Here is a 22305-nt window from a genome sequence, read left to right on the forward strand (position 1 = left end):
TATTATCACCTACATATAATTGGCGTAATTAAAGAAAATAATATTAAGAAAATTACTTTATATATGTAGTAGTGACTAGGTATATATTATAGACCCAGCTTGTGCATAAATTATAGCAAAACATATTACGTCATATTATTTTTAATAGGAATCTGGATTGTGGTCGTATAACGGTTATGGACTGATGAAAGTATATTAACGTAACATGTCTTACTATAATTTATATGAATTATATGTATACATATAATGGCCTTAAGATTTTGCTAGTCTCCGCTTATTGATAAAATAACGTGAATTCTAGCAGTACATAATAAATTTTATAAAACAAACATATAAACGCAACAACTTTTAATATTATGACTGAATATGTATTTTTAAGCTGTATGCAAATGTGCCTACTGCATATATAGTCTATAATATGTATTCTTAACCAAAACATATAGTTGGTTAGTAGAATGACGCCATTGTTTCAGAGGTTATATTTCGAGCGACAATCTAGTGTCAATAAAAAAAACTAAATTTTGTTGAAAAAATGGCGGGTACTGAATTTAGTACCTATCTATTTAATAGGTTAAGAAACTAGGCGTATATTTATTCAATTTTCCGACTTCTTTATACTGTATATTTCTAGAAATGTACGGATATATTATAACGTGCATGGTTTAGTCATTTGAGATGATTAGAGGTCTTGGATTAAGTAAATTTGTCACTTAGTACACACCTACAATATTCTCTATCTTTTACCTTCATTCTTATGTCTCGAAGTTTTATATATATTTTAAAATTTTGCAAGGTAATCTATTTGCAAAAAAGAGTTTGTACTATCAAATAATTATAATTTTCTTTAAAAGGTAAACCATAATCTAAAATACTTACTAATTTACATTTTTTAAAGAGATTGTTACACTTTTGATTTTACTAAACTTCAGGCTGCCCTTGATCAAGAGTGCAGGTCTCGTCTGCGATACTTGTTTTGTTCCCTCAAGTATCTTTTTTATTTTTGTAAGCGTGTACTAAGACCGTTTATACGTAAAGTGTGATGGGCCTTAAGGTATTAGTAATGCTATGATGTGTAATATAAATTATTCCAGTGATTAAACTCACCACGTTCGAAATAATTAGTTTTATTTAGTGTTAAATTTTGCTGTTTCTTATTATTATAGTTGTACGTGTAATTTCCTGTTTATTTTGTATATAGCTTAGAGCTTTCTGGACCAATATATCTAGTAGTGAATTTAAGTAGGCAATTGATTTATTTATACTTCATTTTAGTTTAATATTAAACTTGCAATATTGCAATAATATTATCAGTCGCTTGCTTCCTAATTCTCATTTACTTTATTATACCTAAACAATTTTGTACCTTGTCACAATAACAATCAACTAGGGTAATATGTAAAAATGAATAATGTGCCTGTGACAAAGTACTAGTGTTTATGAGTCGTGATTATATTTCATAGTTAATAAGTATTGGGGTTTGGTAATGGAAACGCATGTGGTGAGTTTTCACTATGGCAATGTGCCTGTAATCTAGCTTGTAAGTGAATAATGTATGTAAAAAAAATAATGTGATCATTTACGGATGCCTATTTATGGAATGATGTAAGTAATATACCTTTTATATAAACAATTTGATAAAAAATCAACAGAAACCCTTGTAATCGGTAAAACTCAAAATAAAAGGATTTCAAATGTGTTTTGTTTTTAATTCTAATACCATTATTTCATTGGTATGAGATGACTAGTTTATAATTGGAGCATACTAATCTGTATAAAAAAAAACCTCAGGCAGTGGTTTGGGATGAGCACCAGTCCCTTTTCAGGACCGCCGCGGACAAAGTAAAGATCGCCATAATGATCGCCAACCTCCGATAGGAGATGGCACCTAAAGAAGAAGAAATCTATACAAAATTTATAGCACGCGAATGGATGGACAATTCATATCAAATTAAGTTCACAAATGACGTAGAAAAGTTAAAGGGTTGGAGGGGGGAGGGTTGACAAAGGGTGGTATTATACAACAAGGGACTTGAAAGATATAGGAACATATCGGAGCAGTGGATTTACTCTAAAATTTATCGAATGAATTAATATCGATGCAAATAGTACCTGCCTCTACTCACGGTGTCATAATCTGTGTCAGTTACTGATCTAACCTAATGAAAATTAAACTTATTCTGACAATACAAATCCAAAATGCATTGATACCAGCAGCTATTAGAATATAACTAAACAACAATGATTGAGGCGGAAGTGGATTGTTAGTAATGTGGATTAATAAGCTCATTGCTATCAATGTTCCATGGCAGGGTGACCTCCACGCAGTTTCCCTTGGAAACCATTATGTTAAATATCTGGAGAATTTACCAAGATGGGCTAACTGACCTGGCCTCATACTCATCCTGGTGCCCTGCCAGCGTATACCATTAACGCTGGCGAGCGCTACATTGTTAATTTTTAAGGGATGCCAATGGACCATTCCTTTATCATGCCTTAAAAATTAACAATGATAAGGTAAAGTCAGGTGAATCTAATGTTCAATGAAATAAAAAATATTTCACAACGTTTTATTAAGAATTCTGGTATCTTAGTACTCACATCAAAATTGAAAAAATACTATACATTGTCTAACTAGCTTGGACATTATCTAATTTAAAAATTAATTAAATTTTGAGACGTCATGTGCAGATGATATTAAAGTTATTTATATACCAATTAACTGTAAACTAACTATCAAAGCAAATATAAAATAATCTATTTTCCATATATTATTATTAGAGCGTCTATATCCCAGACCAGGACCGGGTGGATAGTGACTATCAGGAGGTCGGCTAGTATTTTTAAAACGCGCAAATTCATCGTATGTTTCAATACGACTTCTTTGCAGAGGCTCTACTTCTTGATCCCGCTGATCTGCTCCTTTTTCTTCTTTGCTAACTTCTTTAGAAGCATCCTGTGCACTTTCCTCAGATTTCTGTTCTCCATTGTTTTTATTTACATCACTTGGAAATTTAAGCAATGCATTTTCATAATATCTATCAGATAAACGATTTTCAATAGGCAATATAAACTCTAAAAATGAAACCAATTCTCTAATAGAACTAATCATTTTTGGATTTGGAACTAGGGTTCCATTACATATACGTGAAATTATTAATTTGTGCAACATATTATAATGTGAAATTATTAAAAATAATATTAAGTTTGGAAATAATAACGGACATACATCTTTATCTTCAAAAAGTTTAAAAACGAATCGTTAATTTTGCTTGATATAAATATAATATTATTATCGTTCAGAAAAAAATATTAGCTATTAATTTGTCATCAAAGCGCATTAGCATACATCTTTATCTTCAAAAAGTTTAAAAACGAATCGTTAATTTTACTTGATATAAATAGATATTATTGAAATGAGGAGAAAAACACGAGAATAAAGATAAAATATAACAACCAACGGCGAAAATCCAAATTACAGACAACATTCCAGACAAGCGACTTCACGAATACAAATAAGCTAGCGGGCAAGATAAGGAAGTTGATCTCCAGACGGGACGTGATTCGCATTGCTCAGCTCACGGTACGGTTTTCCCCTATTTGGCTGAATTTACTCACTGCAAGTATAACGGTAGGTAGACGCAGTCATAAAATTGGTTCCGTTGCATTGCAATTAATTTGCCAATCCTTTCAAATACTTAACAGAGAAATTGAATATGTTGCAGAACGAAGATATTCTATATCCGGCAAATATTTAAAACATTTATAAAATCAAATTACTGTAACTACGAAAATAATCATAAAAGCATACTAGGCTGTACGGTCTAAGGATCTTTGCCTGTTCCATCACTAAAAAGGAGATGGACTAATATGAGAAAAAAATTCCACGGTCTAATCACAGACAACTATACCCCTAGTATCTAGACCTAGATATATAAATATATAATAAGAACTAATACTAAAACTCTTTTTTTTTATAATTGGAATAGCAAACAAGCTGACGGCCTGTATAATGGTAAGAAGCAACCGACACCTAAATACATGAAGAGCACGAATCAGCACGTCGTATATTTTTTGTCATCGTGTGAGCGTGACGTTGCTATTCCGTAGTAAAAAGTACTGTACAGTTCAATCAGTTTAGTCTGTCTGTAAGAGATTTCAGTTTTTACTATTAACTTATCTGTACTATTATGTCTTACTATATTATATTATATTACTGTTATGCCTCCGTAATCTATAATTTCAACACAGCTTAGAAAGCAAGCTACTTTCCAGCTAAAATAGGTAGACAGAGACACTCGCAGTTGCCTATATACAAAGTCTACCTTAACATTTTATGTAACAGCGATTGATGTTAAGCCACTAATAGATAAAATTGAAAAAAAGTCCATTAGAAACCCATAAAAGCCACATAAGCCAAGATAAAAAATCAATTTTCTCATTCCATATTTATCGTATATAGTAACTTAAAGATCGATGTTTTGTTAATAATAACGATAATAGTACACAGAAACAATTTCGATTTTCGTTCTCCAAATATCGGTCATCCTTTATATCAATTTCAGTAAAGAGTAATATGCATTAAATGTAGTTTATGTACAGGCGTAGAACTCGTACAAAACTACAAACACAAACAAGAGTTTTAATCACAACTCCATGACTACTATATTTTCATTTATAAAGCAGTATAAGAATATTATTCTAATCTGCTAAGTCAAAAATACTATTCAAACCGAAACACAGCTACTGCATTGTTAGCTAAAGAGTTTAGGTAGTCTAACGATATATCCATTCAATGAAAGCGAAACTATACCGCCATCTATATTTGCCTCAGCGCCATCTAGTGACAAATGTACGTATTAATTACTACAAAAATGTAAAATGTTTGCAGTATTCATATAATTATTTAAAGTATATTAAAAATAGAAAACTCATTTCTTTTTATACTTATCACAAACAATAATATGATAACAAAACTACATCAACAATAACTCGGCCAGTTATTTATTCATGAACTGGATGGCGTTTCTCGTAGTGATAATTTTTCAAAAGAACGAAACTAAAATGGATATTCTAACCCTTTTTATGTAACAAAAACCTATATACATGAACAGCACTGCCGTCTTCACGTCACCATGTGACGTTTCTGGTAGTTCTCATGCGTTGCTATTGCAGATAAATAAGACGTACTACCTACGTAATTTCACAGTATTCAACCGAAATACATCTAGCAATGCAAGTTGCACTTAAGAACAAGCCTCATTAAAAGTCTATGGAAAAATCTATGTTCAGCAATAGAAATTACAGGTTACGAGTAATATCATACTAGTCCTCTGTGGTCGCAACGCATGGTACGCACAAGCCACGCTAGTAATTGTCCCACTCTTCGAGCACTGCAACTAATAAACTTTTTTTGGGTAAGATCCAATATGCTGACCTGTACCTACACAAGAGCATTGCGTTCTATAATAAATAAAATAAGAATGTATCTATCTTTATATAGTTAAGTAATAGTTTTCAAATATATCTAAACGTGCTGTCAATTAGCTGTAAGATAATATTGTATTAATTGACTAAATAAATAAATGAGTGGGGTATAGATACTATGTATCACCGGTGTCATATGATATTGTGTTGTCCCTAGTGACTATATGTATGTACTATGTAATATTATGTTATCTGTATGAACCTAGCTTGTTGTTGAACCACATAATGGTAAAACAACATCAACCATTGCAGAAATGACAACTGAATATTTTTAATAGTTAATATGTATTTAACAGTAGACTTAAATGAATTTTAATTTGATTGTATGTAAGATTTAAATATTACTTAGAATCGAATATTAGAACTAACAAATGCGTAAACACGTCCTTGACTTTAAACCACCTTTAAACAAAGTTGCTTCACTGTGACAAGTTGAACTTGAATCGTTAATTATAATGTCATTATAAATCATAACATTACATTTATATATGAAATGGTGAGGTTTATACCGGGTCACTTAGCACCTTATAATAAAAGCCACGGTGATTTTTTAAAAAGACCGCGTAGAAAATAATAAATCTTATATCCTCAGATCTTCTCCACCCACAGCATATAACTTTAAATAATACCTAATCAAAACATTCGCTGTAGGTACATGAGTTTAAATTAGTCAAAGACTCGATTTCCGGGTAGATTATATGTAAAGAAGGAATGAAGTACAGAGACTTTTTGTGTTAGTGTTATCTATATATATAAAAAGAAAAGTGCCCAAAGAGGTGTTTATATATATATATAACACTATATATATATATATTATTTTCTAATTTCTAAATAGCGTCATCACTATATATATTGATAGTAATAATAATGTAATGCATTGAAAGACAACTATTCAAACCGTTACCTGATAAGTATTAAGATTGGAATGATAAACGTAAATGGTAAAAGTATCATAACAATATGTAACTTATCAACCGCAAACGACAGTATCTGTTAAACATTACTCACTACTACTATTTTTTTTTAATATTTCTACCCTATAACCGCTAACTAATTTTTTTAAATAAATTATATATGTGTACTAATTTTAGCCTTAGCAGTAAAAAAATGCATCAATAAAAATAATTTATCCCTCTAAATACTAATTCACATATATATATATATATATGCATGTTGAATAGTCCTTAACACCGATATTACACCGCCAACGAGATTTTTATCTAAGGATATAGATAAGGATATTTATGAGTTTATTTTTGATAGTAGCCACAATTTCATTATAGTTTCAGTTTATACACCTTTTTTATATAATGGCCCATATTATAAATACCATATAGACTAACATATATTTGTAATAACAATATAAATAAATGTAATGTTTTTAAATAATTACGTATGGCTTGGTCGAGGTTCCAGATGTTCCTGATATTCCATCTGCCTCCTTAATTCCCTTCCCTATCAACCATTTATTAAAAGGCCAGCAATTCTCCTAGAGTGCGGCAGTAATCACTTACCATCAGGTGTGCCGTAGGTTCGTTAGCCTCCAATGAAATAAAAAAAATGTATTGCCTACATACAATATGAACCGTAAATATTGCTTCAATGCAGGATTGTTGTCTGTGCTTGTAGATTTAGCAAGACAAATGTCACCGACGGCATCATTGCGTACGAGAACATCACTCTACCGCGTGGTTAAAATATATAAAGGTCAATGCACACTACACAACAATCACTCAAATATAACGATAGTATAATTATACCTGTAACAAACAGTCCTACTAATCCATACTAATATCATAAATACGAACGATACGAACACAGCTTACAAAGCAAGTTGTTTGGGCCTGAAGTAGACACAGATTCCCAGACAAAACAGTTACCCCGCGACTTCGTCTACTTTTTGGAGATAAAACATAACCTACATTCATCCTCATGATACAGTCTATCTTCATGTCAAATATCATTGAGATCTATTCAGGCATTTTGCAATGAAAAGGTGAAAAAAGAATAAAATAAAAACAGACACGATTATAAATTCCTAATATAGTATTTAAAAAACTGTCATATCATGCAGTATCATGAGAATTGACCTTAACACTTTAAAATTGTTAGCGTTATTTAATGACTTGACTAAGTTTGTATAAAACTTTTGTAAGTCCGCATATTAATAGAACTTTTATGTACGTAATTATTGGGTCATGACCTACTGATATTTTATTAAATATACTAATTATTTGATAGTTAGTGAGTTGATTATTAAATTATAATTATTATCGATATATTATAAAATTATAGTACGTTTCATTTAGAAATTAGATACTGTGTATCTTAATAGGTATACTTTGTTTTTAAACATATGGTGTTGGAATGGTTTTGTTCCTGCTTGTGCTATGGTAGGTATAGTGTTCATTACATTATACTAGTCAAAGACGATAGCATAAGAATAAAATTTGTTAGCCAGTCATTTACAATGACAGCAATTAACATGAACAGCAACTAATGTACAAAGATTTTATCATGATGATTTTCAGAATGGACCACCTGAACATCTATCTTTCATGGCATATTGCTAGCAAAAGACTACAGAGTAACAGAAATACTATAAGGAATAAAAAATATTTACTAAAATGGCCTACCCTCGCTATTAGGACAGTGTGACCATGATATTCTACATGTTTACATTATTATGACCGTTACCTATTACCAAATCAGTCGTAAATATTTTACCATTAGGTAGGTACCTACCGGAGAGGTAGTCAGAATTCTCGTCATAATATTTTTGATGATGGTCAGACTTGATATTACTTTTTTAGCCGTAATTACAAATCGAGATATTAAATCATTATATTTTATTGTCTTACAAGTAAAAACATACAATTGGCGACCTCGGTGGTCTAACGATTTACCATTCTGCCTTGCTTCGGATGGTCGCGGTTTCCATTCCTTACACGATACAAAGATTTGTGTTCATGAGTATGTTCGTTTGTATCGGTCTGAGCTTTTTCTATGTACATTGTGTATGTATTTATAAAACTAATGCATCTATATCAGTTGCCTAGTATCCATGATACAAGTTCCGCATATCTTGGGACTAAATGACTCTGTGTAAATTGTCCTAAGATATTATTCATCATCATCATCATCTCAGCCCAGAAGACGTCCACTGCTGGATATTATTAATATTATTATTAAGTATTATTATAATTAATCATTTAACAGAGTAAAGTAAAACATGTCGCTACGCTTAGTTAGGGACTGGCGTTGTATGAATTGTCGAAAGAAGTTGTATTTCGCTGCAAATCCGCTAATTAGTCTATTAACTGAGTACAGTAAAACATGTCGCTCTGATTAGTTTGGGACTTGGTGTTGTATGAATTGTCAAGAGTAGTTTGTTAATTATTTTCACTGCGAAGAAATCCTTAAATTAGACACATCTTGTAACCTATACGGTGTATTATACGGGTAATAATATAGACAGTCGATCATTTTCGACCATTTGAGAAGGAAGGTCAAATACACACGTAACATTTGATTTGGGCCTTCCTATTCGTCCTGTGTGAAGCCCGAGACACGTAACCACCAACCCAGGTAAGTTGAGGTGTGGTCGAGATGAGACGTGGTTTCACAACAACTCGGTCTGTCCCCAAGGTCGAGTCCCATCAACTCTTTTGCATCGCCATTCAGTGCTTGTCCGAGCTTTGTGCGAGCGTGTTAGTTTACGAGTACATCCAAAATGGGCAAGGCTTTTGTGATAATGGCGTGCTTATGCGCCGTCGGTAAGTAGACATTACCTACATCCATTGATAGCATGATACCTACATGCAATTCACAAAACATAGATTTTGGTGCTAATGATATTAATAATCATTATTAATATGTTATATTAATAATGAAATTAATTAATGCATCTACTATAAATTTAATCAAATAATACTACGCAAATACGACGTTAGAAGTCTAAATAACGAGAAGTAAATAAAATTTATCTATATTATTTTTCCTCATCAAGATATTTATTGTTCGTTGATTGAATAAACACAAATGAAATTATGGAACATCCAAATGATAATCTATTTCAAATAACATGTAGGTACATACCTAATTAAATATATAGTTATTGCGATAAACCTAAGACACATCATGAGAATCTAATTAGGTAATTACAACTTAATTAGATGTTAATTAAAATTTTCTCACCGCCGGTGCTGAAACAATGGAAATATTTAATTTTGTAAAAATAGACGTTAGAACCTAATGCGTATATATCTACCTACATATTTACCTATAAGATTTCGCCTTGTTATATTATTGGACATAAAAATAAAAGTTATAACTCTAACATATAACTTCATATATTACTATAAATTAAAATTATAAACAAAACTATAAAAAAAAACATTTGTAATTGAGGGAATTCCCTGTTATAAGAGAGATGTTTAAGCGAAATTCTCAGAGGAGTTGGTGGGTCAATATTGGCACCATATTGACCCACCAACTCGCCTAAGAATTTCGCATAAACATCTCTCTTATAACAGGTACGTCCCTCAATTACAAATGTTTATGAAAAACTCTATGCATCATAGGGTTCCTACTTTATATCTCGGTCAATATCTATAACTGGGTCACGTGGACGTAGAGGATAAAAACTAATATGAGAGAATTGAACCTAGAACATCAAACTATGAATTTCCTAATATTATTTTCTTCTACAGAAAAATATACACTTCTACTATAATAGTTAACGAACATAAAATAGGAACATAAATATAAACATAAGTTCAGAAAATGCTTGAATTTTAAAGATGAATATATAATTGAATGAATAATTGAATGGCATATATTATATCTACATCTGGTGAAGGTCTTTTCAAACAAATATTCACATTTCCGGTGCCTTTACAGGCATATAACTTTAAATAGTTATTAAATTCGTGTTATGTTGGCATACTTATATTATTAAATTAAAATTATATAATTTTGTCATTATTTTGAATATTTAAGTCAATGGATTTGGATATGCAAGTCAAGTTTTATATCAATATACCTTTCCCTGTCGTGTAGTTTTAATTAAGATCAAATGGCAAAAACCTGAAATGAATTTGTTTTTTAAGCCAATTTGTAATAATGAAACCGCAGATAACAGTAGAATAATATGTATATTTAATTATGTTACTAATCCACCAACCAACATTGTATCAATAAATTACTTTTACTTGGGCTTTATATAAACGATCGAAATAGTTAATGACCTTTATCAGGTTTTATATCCGTTTATAATATTGGAGAAAAAACATTCAACTTGTCCTTCCGAAATTGAATAGGACCTCCAATAATGTTAATTCATTGATTATAATATGTTAAATTATTTTATAAAGTCCGTGAATAGAAATCTTTTTTTTAAATATGATATACATACTTAAAACGTTTTGATAATAAAAAACCAATTTAAATATGTATAAATTTTGCAGCGTACGCACAATTTGGAAATTCCGGGTTCCAATCACAGTCTTCATTTGGACAATCTTCTGGAGCATTCGGGCGAGGTCAAACAACTTATCAGCAAACTGCGAAACCTGGACAATACCAACAAAGCAGTTTTGGCAGCCAAAACCAATTTCAACAAAACCAACCACAACGTAATCAATACCAACAACAAAGCAGTTTTGGCAGTCAAAATCAATTTCAGCAAAATCAACCACAACGTAATCAATACCAGCAAAGCCAGTATCAGCAAAATCAAAATCAGTACCAGCAAAACCAATATCAGCAGAATCAATATCAACAGCCATCAGCAGCCAAGCAAAACTTTGGTTCCTGTAAAGACAAAGAACGTTCTCCAGTGTCTGGTAGTTGCGACAGATATAATGAATGTGTAGTAAGTACTCATTTGTATATACAATTATGTATTTATGTATAACTTTACTTACAAGCGCACCTACAATACATTTTATAAGATCACATTAGTATGATATGTGTGTACGTTGTTGGACAAAACGCCAATGTAGGTCTAAAAATGAACATTGCCGGATGCAAAGTCACCTTCAAAAATATTTGAACTGTTCCGAACAACCTTATTTTGTATATTACATCTTATTATGAGTAAGACAAACAATATAAAGGTTACGATCGAAGATAAAAACTGGAAATTACGAGGGTCAGATAGCGTCGATATTTTTAGTAGGAAGTTATAGGTTGCAAGAATGATTTGTTATGACTAATAATGTGAATACCAATTGTAAAATATAAATATACGAAAATGACATGATGTTTCAGAATGGAGCAATAGAAGAGAAATTATGCCCTGACGGACTCAGGTTCAACCCCAGCGTAAGACCTGACGTCTACCCTTGTCAGTATCCCAGTGAGGTGCCATGCCTCGAACGCTCGTCGCTACGTGAGTACCATTTTAACACAACCATACATCAAAATGAGTTTGCGATCCGTACGTGGTCGTCTCAGATTATAATAATAATACGAATGGGTACGCTTAAGACCTTCCACACATATTAACATTTTCCGTACACTAGTACTATGTGCTGTTTGTATTGATGTTAATACAAGCGTTATTTAGTAATTGTTTTATACCATAAGTAATATAATAACATTACATATGTCAAGGATATTTACAAATCAGCATCATTGACTACAAATAATTAAACTTTAACGGTTGACATGCATTATATTATTTTGTTTCAGAACTAGCTAATTTCGTACCTATAACTTTTATTTTAATAAAATAAACACTAGTTTTAAAGTGAAGATTACCATAAAAAAGTGGTAAAAACCGCACTCAAGTCCATTTATCCTTTGCTGTGATTAGTGTGCCAAAGTACTGACAATCAGACAAAAACTTTAACAAATTTCATATTGCGTTCTATTATGTTGATAAATTCCATCTATAATATTTTTTCTAATATAAATCTCATGTACTGACAGTGATCACTTATATTTTTATTATGTACAAAACTTTTTTAATATCCGTAAATAAGGGGCATAATGATTGATTATATATTTTGTATTATACTGAGGACACGATAAAAAATATATTTTTTCTATTGTGTCCCCAGTATAATAACAATTATTGAATAAACTTAACAATCATTGAATATACTTTGGTACAATGTCTTACAGTATCCGTGTTAAATCACCAGATGATTTGACAGAATTTCACATTGAATTGATTATCCCTTACAACATTACTAAGATTATAAATAAGCGTTTACTTTAATAATTTGGTTGGAAAGATTTGGGGTAGTGGATCTTTTGTTATAGGACTAATTAGTAAAATTCAAAATATCTTTATTCATTTTTAAATTCAAATATCATACTCATGAACGAGTGCTGCTTGTGGGGGAGTGGTCTGTTCGGGTTACGAATACTGATTAGACTATATTGCTTTTGCAATAGCATATGCTGGTAGTCACTCTATTCTCCCAAATTTGAATTTAAAAATGACAAAATACTATCAGAATATACAATTACAACTCATAATAAGTCTATTAAATTTCTAGAACCTGCGCAGCCTACGGCAGACTGTCCACACCAGTTTGGATTATTCAAATTGGGAGATGCCCGTAACTGTAGCGGTTTCAGAAACTGTGTCAACGGAGTAGGTTTCGACTTAACTTGTCCTGAAGGCTTGGCCTTCAGCTCAGAGTCATACCGATGCGAATGGCCCGATGAGGTCGCTGATTGTGATGCTGAAGGTAACTATGAATTTTGATTATTTATTTACTTATTTTCTACATTATCTTTATTTTTCACGAACTCGGTACAGGTTTCAAGTAAAAAAAATCAGCATAACTGAATTCATTTATATAAAATTTGTCAGAGAAATACCGAGTGCAAGGGCCGTTATAAAATACTAGACTAGCTGTAACGCGCGACTTCATCTGATTATTTTAGATACAAGATATCTTATGTCTATTCTCGTAATTTATCATCGTGTCATTTCATTAAGAGTCGTTCAGGCATTTACTTGTGAAAAGGTAAGGAATAGACAGACAAACACTCTCTCGCATTTATATATATATATAAAAGTAGGAATTGGATGAATGACATTTGAGATATCACACGGACAGTTCTTTTAGAAATTAATTACTCCTCAATGCTATACGAGCATAAGCGCGTACTAGTTGTAATAAAATTGGTAGATAGTTTTAAACTCACGCATGTCGAAAGACGAGCACTTCAACTTACAAACTATTATGTAACAATAATTTTATGCAATGTGCTTGTCAAGTCCACTAGACAATACTATCAATGTAAATAAACTAACAACTATATATATGGTACGAATATGGTAAATATTGGTGGGATATTGTAATTTATGTGTTTTTTCAGCTTTCCTTGGCTTTCGATGCCCAGAAGTGCCTGTATCGAGGGAACTCGGACCACCTGTCGGATACAGATATTACAGGTAAATTAGTAAATATTATTCTTTCAAATAGCGAATTATTATATGGTAGGTATATCAATGAATTAAATAGACATTGAAAATGGTTTGACATTTATAATTTAAGAAGAAATCTCAGTGTCTTCATTACCTAGATAGCATTTCTAGCGCCAAAAATTTGGCTGTGATAAAACGGAACAAAAAGTAACTAGGTTCAGTAAATTGAAATTTTCAATGTCAATACTGAATATTGTCTACGGATTATTTTCCAGAACGCGACCACCTTTCAAAAGTTTTTAATATTTTACAGAAAACCGCGTGTTAAAAATTCTCAATGCGCAATAAACTTCACAACTTTTACTTTTGTACAGAATTACCTGTACATTTGCCTAGTTCACTTGATATTTATGAATCAATTGACGGCTGAACAACTAGTTGCTTAATGCGGGACCGGTCGGTCGGTCAGTCGGTCTTCTTAATGCCAGCAGATGATCGTTGACCTTGCATTATGTAATATTTATTAGAAATATCAAGCGATCGCTTATACGGCCTTGTGTATGTGTATGATGTTACATACTATAAAATGTATGTATAAACTATATTAAAATATGATCATTATAATTATACAATCCATTCTTACTTCCCGTAATGTTGAAATAGATGAAACAGCGGAGCTATTTTTGTGGTAATCGCGAAATGGAAAAGACTAGTCTTTAACGTTTTCAACTTCCCATTCTTGTAATTATACACACATAATTTAAAAATGACCGACCACGACAACGTACCTGTCCCGTCTACATTACGTCACTAAGGAGCAGGACATAGTCGATTATATCCGTACCAAGAGTAACCTAACATTGAGGGTGACGCAGCTGAAGTCGAGTCACAATGCGAGTTTAAAAGCGTTTGTGATCAGTGTGTCAGATTGCCGTCTTCAGTGCCGTGATCACACAGACAATATCAATGTATTAGTTTTTAAATATTATATTATATGTATGTTAGTCTATAAAGTATTTATAATATGGGCCTAGTTGCCTGAAATAAATAAATACATAAATAAAAAAAAAATATTTATCATGATAACATCATTTAGAAGTTGTTGATGTTTGTAACTCACCACGACAAACTTTAAAACAGTGTTCAAATATTTTTTTATATAGGAAGACCAAGAGATATATCAAAATCTAAAATTTTCAAAACTTTACAGATCAGACACCAATTGCCAGAAGTACTTCATCTGTATCGAGAACCGTCCTCGGGCTTTATCCTGTGGCGGAGACTCGGCATTTGACGAGCTCACATCCACCTGTGTTTCTGCTGACGAAGTGTCCAGCTGCCCTTCGGAACTTAGAGCTCTGGCCGCGCGGTCCAGAGAAGAAGAAAAGCAACGACTGGCAAAGGAAGTGTCTCTTAATGCCAAACCTCTACAGCAAAAAAGAAGATACTGAATAATTTAATTGTATGAAGTCATGTACAGATAGTTCATAAGCTTTTTAGACCATAAATAAAATATCAAAATAAAATTATTACCTAACACAGATCTAATATCTTTTTTTGGTAGATACATCAGAATAAACACCTAAACTATTCTGGTAATATAAACTGGCACGTCATATCGCTTATTCACTCATTGTATAGTCTTTCCCATTGTTATCTAATTTCACTATGTAAATATGAGCCCACCAGATGAAGTGTCAACCCATCGCTTATAAACATAGCCATGAAGAACAAAATACATTATCTTCTCCCATCCTAAGAAATAGGGGTTATTCGATAGTACCCAGCAATTTAGTTGCCTGCTTGCACATATTATTTTTCAAATATGAAGACAGAAATTATTAAGGCAGGTATACCTACCTACATAGACTACTTTGAACAAAGTTTTCTTCTGATAAAAAATATTGCATAAAGTATATATATTGTACCTATATATTTTTTGTAAGGATAATTTTACCTAAATAATTCCAAATGTAGATATTCTCTAATTACAGAACAGTTGCCGCCGTTACTGAAGTTATACTTGCGAGTATGGAATGTTTTATTCCAAATCTGCTTGTTGCTTCAGGGGCGAAAAAGCGACCATGGTTTAATAGGTCATACAGAGAAGCCGGACAGGCTAAATAAACTGGTTATCAGGTTTGGACCATGGCTCGTTCCAACAGTGATTTTGGCGTATCTGATGCAAGGCGGAATTTAAATGCTACATCCAGGTTTAATAAGAGGGTAATTGCTAGAGCCAAATTCTACTTCGTCAGTAAAGTTAGAGAGCGACTAGCACGACATCCTTCTGGAAATCGTGCCTTTTGGTCGCTTGCCAAAGCTGCCGAAAGAAACTTTAGTCTGACACTTAGCGCAAAAGAGAAGGCCGATTTGTTGTGCGCTCTTTTTGCCTTGACTTTGGCCGCCAGGGACACCATACCTACTACCATCCCCTAGTGTGGTAACTCTATCCCGGAAATATCCTTAACGCAACGGCGAGTCCGGCGAGAGTTACTGTCTCTTGACGTCCACAAGTCGAATGAGCCAGACGGCATACCGGCATTGGTGTTAAAGAAGTGTGCTCCGGAGTTGTGTCTCGTGCTCACGCGCCTTTTCGCGCTTTCGTATTCCTCTGGGCTATTTTTGTGTTCATGGAAGACCACCCTTGTGCATCCTGTACCAAAAAAGGGCGACAGATCAAACCCATCGAACTACAGGCCTATCGCATTTCTATTCTCCAAGGTGATGGAGCGTGTAAATAATACACTGTTAGTGGGATAGGTACATTGCCGTGGTCGAGGTTGCGGCACGTAACAAGAAGTTGGGCCCTGTCACTGCTGTGCCACAATGGTTTCGATTGAGCCTCTTTGTACGCCTCTTCTTTTGTACCGTGACAAAACCATCAACGTCACGGTCAGTGGACTTAGTACACATCTCATTTTCAAAGTTACTTTAGGCTCATGCCGCTGAGCAGTTGGTTTTCCAGCGGCGACGGTGGCAAAATCTCGGCGCTTTGATTGCACCGCGGACTTTGCTGATGCTACTTCCACTTGCAGCGTTGGACGCCCGCGGGGTGCGGGCGGTGCACCCTAAAATACAAGAGTAACATTTTTGTTTGGGAAATGGCTGCTCCTAATACAGACTTTCTGTATTGAGAATATTCTCTGCAAATCATGAGTTTTAGGGTGATTTTTAACATTTGGTGGGTAAAGCAAGATGGAGCCATGAGACTACGGACATCGTACCTAATAGTAATACGATACACTCTTCGGTACGAAAAATCATAGCAAAAGACAAATACTGGGCTATTGATGACACTTAATGTATCTTGTTATGACAATACGCTAATATTCAAATGTTTTTAAATAAACGTGTTGTATTAATATTATTCATATTTCAATGTTAACAGTAAATGAAAACGTAGATAGATATTAATTACACAGAATTTATATTCGGTTGAGGAAACCGCAACATCTTAAATAACTTTGATATGTAACTAGTTTATGATATTGTAAATACAACATTGAATTTCTTTTATTTTGAGGAAGTATCTAATGCTTCTGAAAGTAACCACAATATTCTTTTTATAATTGTAGAATCATTTACGGTGTCATTAAATGTTATAAATCATTAAACTAAAGTAACAAAGAAAAGTATAAAATAGAGAAGTATCGATATTTCAATATCATTCACATAGTCGGTGTCTACACGAGAAAGTAGGAAAAATATCATCAGCAAAAATGGCTTTCAATTTCATCGCTACCTTCACAATTTTGTTCATAGCGCGTTGTAAGTACCCAACTATCTATATTTTTATAACCAACGTTAAAATACTTCCTTTCTACTGTTCAAATTAGTTCTGTCGATCCAGTTTCCATTCTTTTCAAGTTTCTCGAAGGATTAAAAAGAATATCATATAATACTGCCATATTATTCTATTCATTATTTCAAAATTGTTAAATTATTACAGGTAGTGCCCAAAGTGAAGGACTAGAAGAAAGAAGTGTTTTATGCAAATCACGTAACGCTTATTACGGTTTGGAAGGAAGCTGCGACACTTACTTAGAATGCATCGTAAGTACCTGCTGTAACACGGTTTGAATATTAACGGCGTTTACGCTGTAGTTATAATAATTTTACTGGATTTATATATATATGCAAAAAATCTATATTTATCACAAATATCATGTAACTAAATATACTAGAGTACTATATGTAGTATATTTTCATGTTCGTCAGATGAACCATATTGTGCAATATGACAACATTTTCGGCATAACGATACAGGAAAAAAAAGCTACAATACATATATTTACAGATTCCAGTCATAATTATTTTTTATAAACATAACTATTCAAATATACTCAGAAACCGAACATACCATGTTTAATAAGAGAATGGCAACATCATATTTACATTACAGACATTTAGTCAGTTATAGTCCCTTCTAGATCCCTTAATCAGTTTTTTTATACTTTGAGCTTAGCTGGAAGACTTTATAAGATTTATGTGTCTCAGTCATATGTTTATTCTTTATTATTGTCTAATTTCAGAACTACGTGGCCAATAAAATGACTTGTCCAGATGGTCTGCATTACATACCTGATACTGTTTGGCCCGGTTATCCCTGCGCCTATCCGTCAGACATGACCTGTGATGGACGCAGACCACGTATGTACATTATTCTCTTGTGGTGAACGTAACACTTGACATGCTCACATTTTTCACGGTATATTTGTATACAACGTGGCAGAGGGTGAAGCTGTCTAGCGGATTAGTTTGCTAGCTTGTTATCGGTGTTGCCGTCAGCGGAGAGTCAAACCAAACAAGTTTATATAATAAATTTATATATCAAATTGGCCATTAAAATTCTTTACTGTGGGCCAGATTTAATTATGACTTTTCGATCTATCTCAGAGAAATATACTATAATGCAAAATAGGCTACAACGCCACGCACTATTAGAAAGTGTTTTTTTATATGAGATTAATTAACGATGTCTGATAAAAAGTGGTAAGAGTTTATCGGATTAGTTATACTGTGTGCACTCCTAAATTAGTCTACTAACTATTTAAGTCAGGTCAAAATACTAAGAAAAACTGATTTCACTTTCAATATTACAGAACCAGCTAAGCCAACAGTAGAATGTCCTCATCAGTATGGGTACTTCCCATCTCCAAAGGCGACTCCTACCGACTGCGGCCATTATTACATGTGTACCGAGGGACGGGCTCGGGATATGATGTGCCCCTCAGGACTAGCCTTCAGCCCCGACTCCGGTCGTTGTGAATGGCCTGAAAACGTACCATTTTGCGATGCTGGCCGTAAGATCAAATATAATAGTATTTGATATTTTTTTAATATGAGATATTAATCAAAGACAATTATTGTGTTATATATATTAACATAAGCTATTGAACCAAATATTGTCAGAGGGAGACTTTGTACCAATTATGTTAATGGTTGTGAAATTATTAGATACGATGTATCTATAATAATAATAATATAACAAAAAACGTTTTTAAGCAATGAGAATGACAAACAAGCTGACGACCCACATGAGGATAAATAGTAACCAACGCCTATACATATGAATAGCACTACAGAAATCATACGGCTGCGATAATCTTTAAAGAGCTCCTTTCTGGACGACTAAAATGCCTCTCATCTTATAAATTTACTGCCTTATCAGAACCCTTCAACCCAAAACACAGCGTAAAACAAGCTGCTTAAAGTAGGTGGAATTAAGGGGTGCCTTAATTCCACATACTTCAAGCAAACAATTTTTGGTAAAGTAATAATAATTAGAAATTAAGTTAAATACTGAAAGCAGAATTTAACTTAACATTCAAATTTAGCAAAATTCTACTGCCTATAGGTTTGTCAGTGTTAAATTAAATTATAGAATACATAATTCAAAAGTTTGCCCTTTAGCTAATATATGGAATCTACTATCAGACAAATTACGCAGCAGTGTGAAATGTCATGTGAACCCGGTCACAATTAGTGACATTGTAATATTTTGTATTTCGTTCTCTAATACTACCATTAAAATTTCATGTCACAAAATCTTATTCCCCCCGGAAGAAGTTAGATTTAATTACTATTTACAGGAAGTCTATGACAATGTCACACCAATGAATTTCAAATGCAAGCCCCTCCCCTCGAGATTGATCGTTTTGTTCCTACTAACCTCACATGTTAGCAATTGAAGATGTTGCAATACACAATCCACTATTGGTTATAAGCAATACTATTTTTTTGTAACAGGTTTTCTTGGCTTCACTTGTCCACCTACTCCAGCCGGAGCTGATCCTAATGACGTTTTCAATTATAAGTAAGTATTTATTTTATTGAGAAAAATCATATAGGTACTGTTCCCTGTGTTAACAGTAGTAACTGACTGAAGTGTCAGTGATCGGATGAGTATAAGTTAGTCTGTTACCACACAGTGGAGATTTGACCGGGAATTAACTACAACGATTACCAGGAGGGAATTATTTACCGTAAAACTTGATCTGCCATATTGCTGATCCCTTATATATTTAATTCGATTAGAATATATATTTTGATTCCTAGTCTCTAATAGTAATTTAGAATACTGACGTCGGCATTTAGGGACCACACCTTTAGTACATCAAACGTTCAGGGGGTAGAGGGTAGACAAAGTGTGACATTGTGTGACAAAGAGATGAAAGGATCCTAAATACTAAATTTGGTGAGGTCACATTTCAAAATTTAATATCTAAGTAATAAAACCAAAGGACAATTAACAAAAAAAGTTTAAATGTAAAACATTAATAATACATTAAACATTAAATATAAAACATTACACTAAGTCTAACTAACTCACAAATCTGACTAACTGTAAAAACAACTCCTCGAGATCACAAAATTTGTGTGAATTTTTGTATGCACCTTAGAATTAACACTTAATAATGGCGTCTTTAATCTTTATTCAGGTTCCCTGGAAATTGCTTCGCTTTCTACTCTTGCGTGAAGGGTCACGCGCGCCTACTAACCTGCGATGCTGGCATGGGCTTCAATGAGCACACTGGCCGTTGCGAAGATGCAGACAAGCTAAACTGCCCCTATTGATTCAATATTGTAATTGTTAATTATGTTTTAATTACTAGACGTTTTAAATTAATAAAGTATACGATTTCAACGAGAACTTTCACCGAATATACACTATTACAAATTTGGCTTTATATGAAAATTCGCATATTATGTACAAATAATGAAAATAGCCTATAAATAAATTATAAAAAAATATTGGCAGCATATTATTGCAATGAATCCTTGATATTATTTGAATTCATAATTTTCAGCATCATAGTAGTATATATGTACATATATATATACATATTTTAATAAAATACTACCCTGATAAAATAAATACATTTTTATAGATTACTTTATTTTAATCGATTAAGTATTTTTTGAGAGTTTAAAGTAAGTATTAATAATAAAATATTTCTTTTTAGATTTATTATTAATACTTACTTTAAATTTTAAAAATATAGAGGGAGATGCAAATTCACATTTTAGAGACTCCGCAGACTTAGGTAAGACGTCATATTTAGTGAATCTACTAGGGCTGGATTCTAGAACTCTATTGCAAATTATTATATTTGTAATTAAAATTAAATAATATATAATTATCCTTTGAAACACAATTTTTTATATGAAATGTGCACTCTACATAATTTATCTCTAAACTATTTTTTTATAAGTGTACAAGGTCAAGCAAGCTGGACGGTCTACCTGATGGAAAGACTGATATGCCCGCCGCTAACCTCTTATTCCTATTCCTAAGAACTAGAAGTATTTTTATTTATATACAGTGTTTTTTTATTTATTTGTATAGAAACCAACAACATACACAATACATAAAAACAATAATATCGTACAGTCTAATAGTTAATAAAAAAATGCAGAATATCGATAGTGACGCATACTAGGAATACATTCCTATTTTCCAGGATGACATGTCTGTAAAATATGTGTGCTCTTAGAGCAGTAATCGTCGCATACGGCAGGACAGATAATATTTATTAGTATAACATAGACTCAAAAACTCTGTATATTTTTTTATCATATATAATCGAGAGAGGAGTTGTTAATACTCTAATTACGACTAAATAAGTACGATAAAATATTTAAAAACAAAATAATTATTTTTTTCATGGTACCTCATTAGGAAATACGAAATATTCAAAATTAAATAACATTTGCATCCAATATGAGTTGTTGTTTCAACGTGACATCTTAGGTAACCGCATACCAGCCATAACATTATGTGATAGTTTAATTATACCTATATACAAGACTTAATCATTTACACTTAACCACAATCGTGAATGAGAACGTGATTTATTATTAGGATATAAAAGATAAAGCAAAATAAGAATAAAATAATAAGTATCTCGCTTATTATTTTCTTC

At 32.5% G+C, this 22305-nt stretch overlaps 2 protein-coding genes across 2 annotated transcripts; both read left to right on the plus strand.

The window, feature by feature from the left end:
• The first annotated feature begins 9175 nt into the window (after window positions 1-9175).
• Window positions 9176-15373, plus strand: LOC131842933 (protein obstructor-E-like). The gene is made up of 6 exons (XM_059191506.1): window positions 9176-9260; window positions 10953-11359; window positions 11758-11878; window positions 12996-13190; window positions 13828-13903; window positions 15087-15373. The coding sequence occupies exons 1-6, from the start codon at window positions 9218-9220 to the stop codon at window positions 15325-15327; spliced, it is 1083 nt and encodes a 360-aa protein (XP_059047489.1). The 5' UTR covers window positions 9176-9217; the 3' UTR covers window positions 15328-15373.
• Window positions 15374-17598: 2225 nt separating this feature from the next.
• On the plus strand, window positions 17599-20956 carry LOC131842919 (protein obstructor-E-like). Its single transcript, XM_059191492.1, has 6 exons — window positions 17599-17647; window positions 17829-17932; window positions 18412-18524; window positions 18974-19182; window positions 20129-20195; window positions 20821-20956. The coding sequence occupies exons 1-6, from the start codon at window positions 17599-17601 to the stop codon at window positions 20954-20956; spliced, it is 678 nt and encodes a 225-aa protein (XP_059047475.1).
• The last annotated feature ends 1349 nt before the right edge of the window (window positions 20957-22305 follow it).

The sequence above is a fragment of the Achroia grisella genome, unplaced genomic scaffold (genome assembly GCF_030625045.1).
Source record: "Achroia grisella isolate CSIRO2021 unplaced genomic scaffold, CSIRO_AGI_Agris_v1 utg2671, whole genome shotgun sequence".
Lineage (NCBI taxonomy): Eukaryota > Metazoa > Arthropoda > Insecta > Lepidoptera > Pyralidae > Achroia > Achroia grisella.

Bases quoted from the DNA above. Each gene is read 5' to 3' on its own strand.
- LOC131842933 (XM_059191506.1), top strand. From the start codon at position 9,218: ATGGGCAAGGCTTTTGTGATAATGGCGTGCTTATGCGCCGTCG. The intron at 9,261-10,952 runs GTAAGTAGACAT...TAAATTTTGCAG, and splicing joins GGCGTGCTTATGCGCCGTCG to CGTACGCACAATTTGGAAAT. The intron at 11,360-11,757 runs GTAAGTACTCAT...ATGATGTTTCAG, and splicing joins ACAGATATAATGAATGTGTA to AATGGAGCAATAGAAGAGAA.
- LOC131842919 (XM_059191492.1), top strand. From the start codon at position 17,599: ATGGCTTTCAATTTCATCGCTACCTTCACAATTTTGTTCATAGCGCGT. The intron at 17,933-18,411 runs GTAAGTACCTGC...GTCTAATTTCAG, and splicing joins ACACTTACTTAGAATGCATC to AACTACGTGGCCAATAAAAT. The intron at 18,525-18,973 runs ACCACGTATGTA...TTTCACTTTCAA, and splicing joins ATGACCTGTGATGGACGCAG to TATTACAGAACCAGCTAAGC.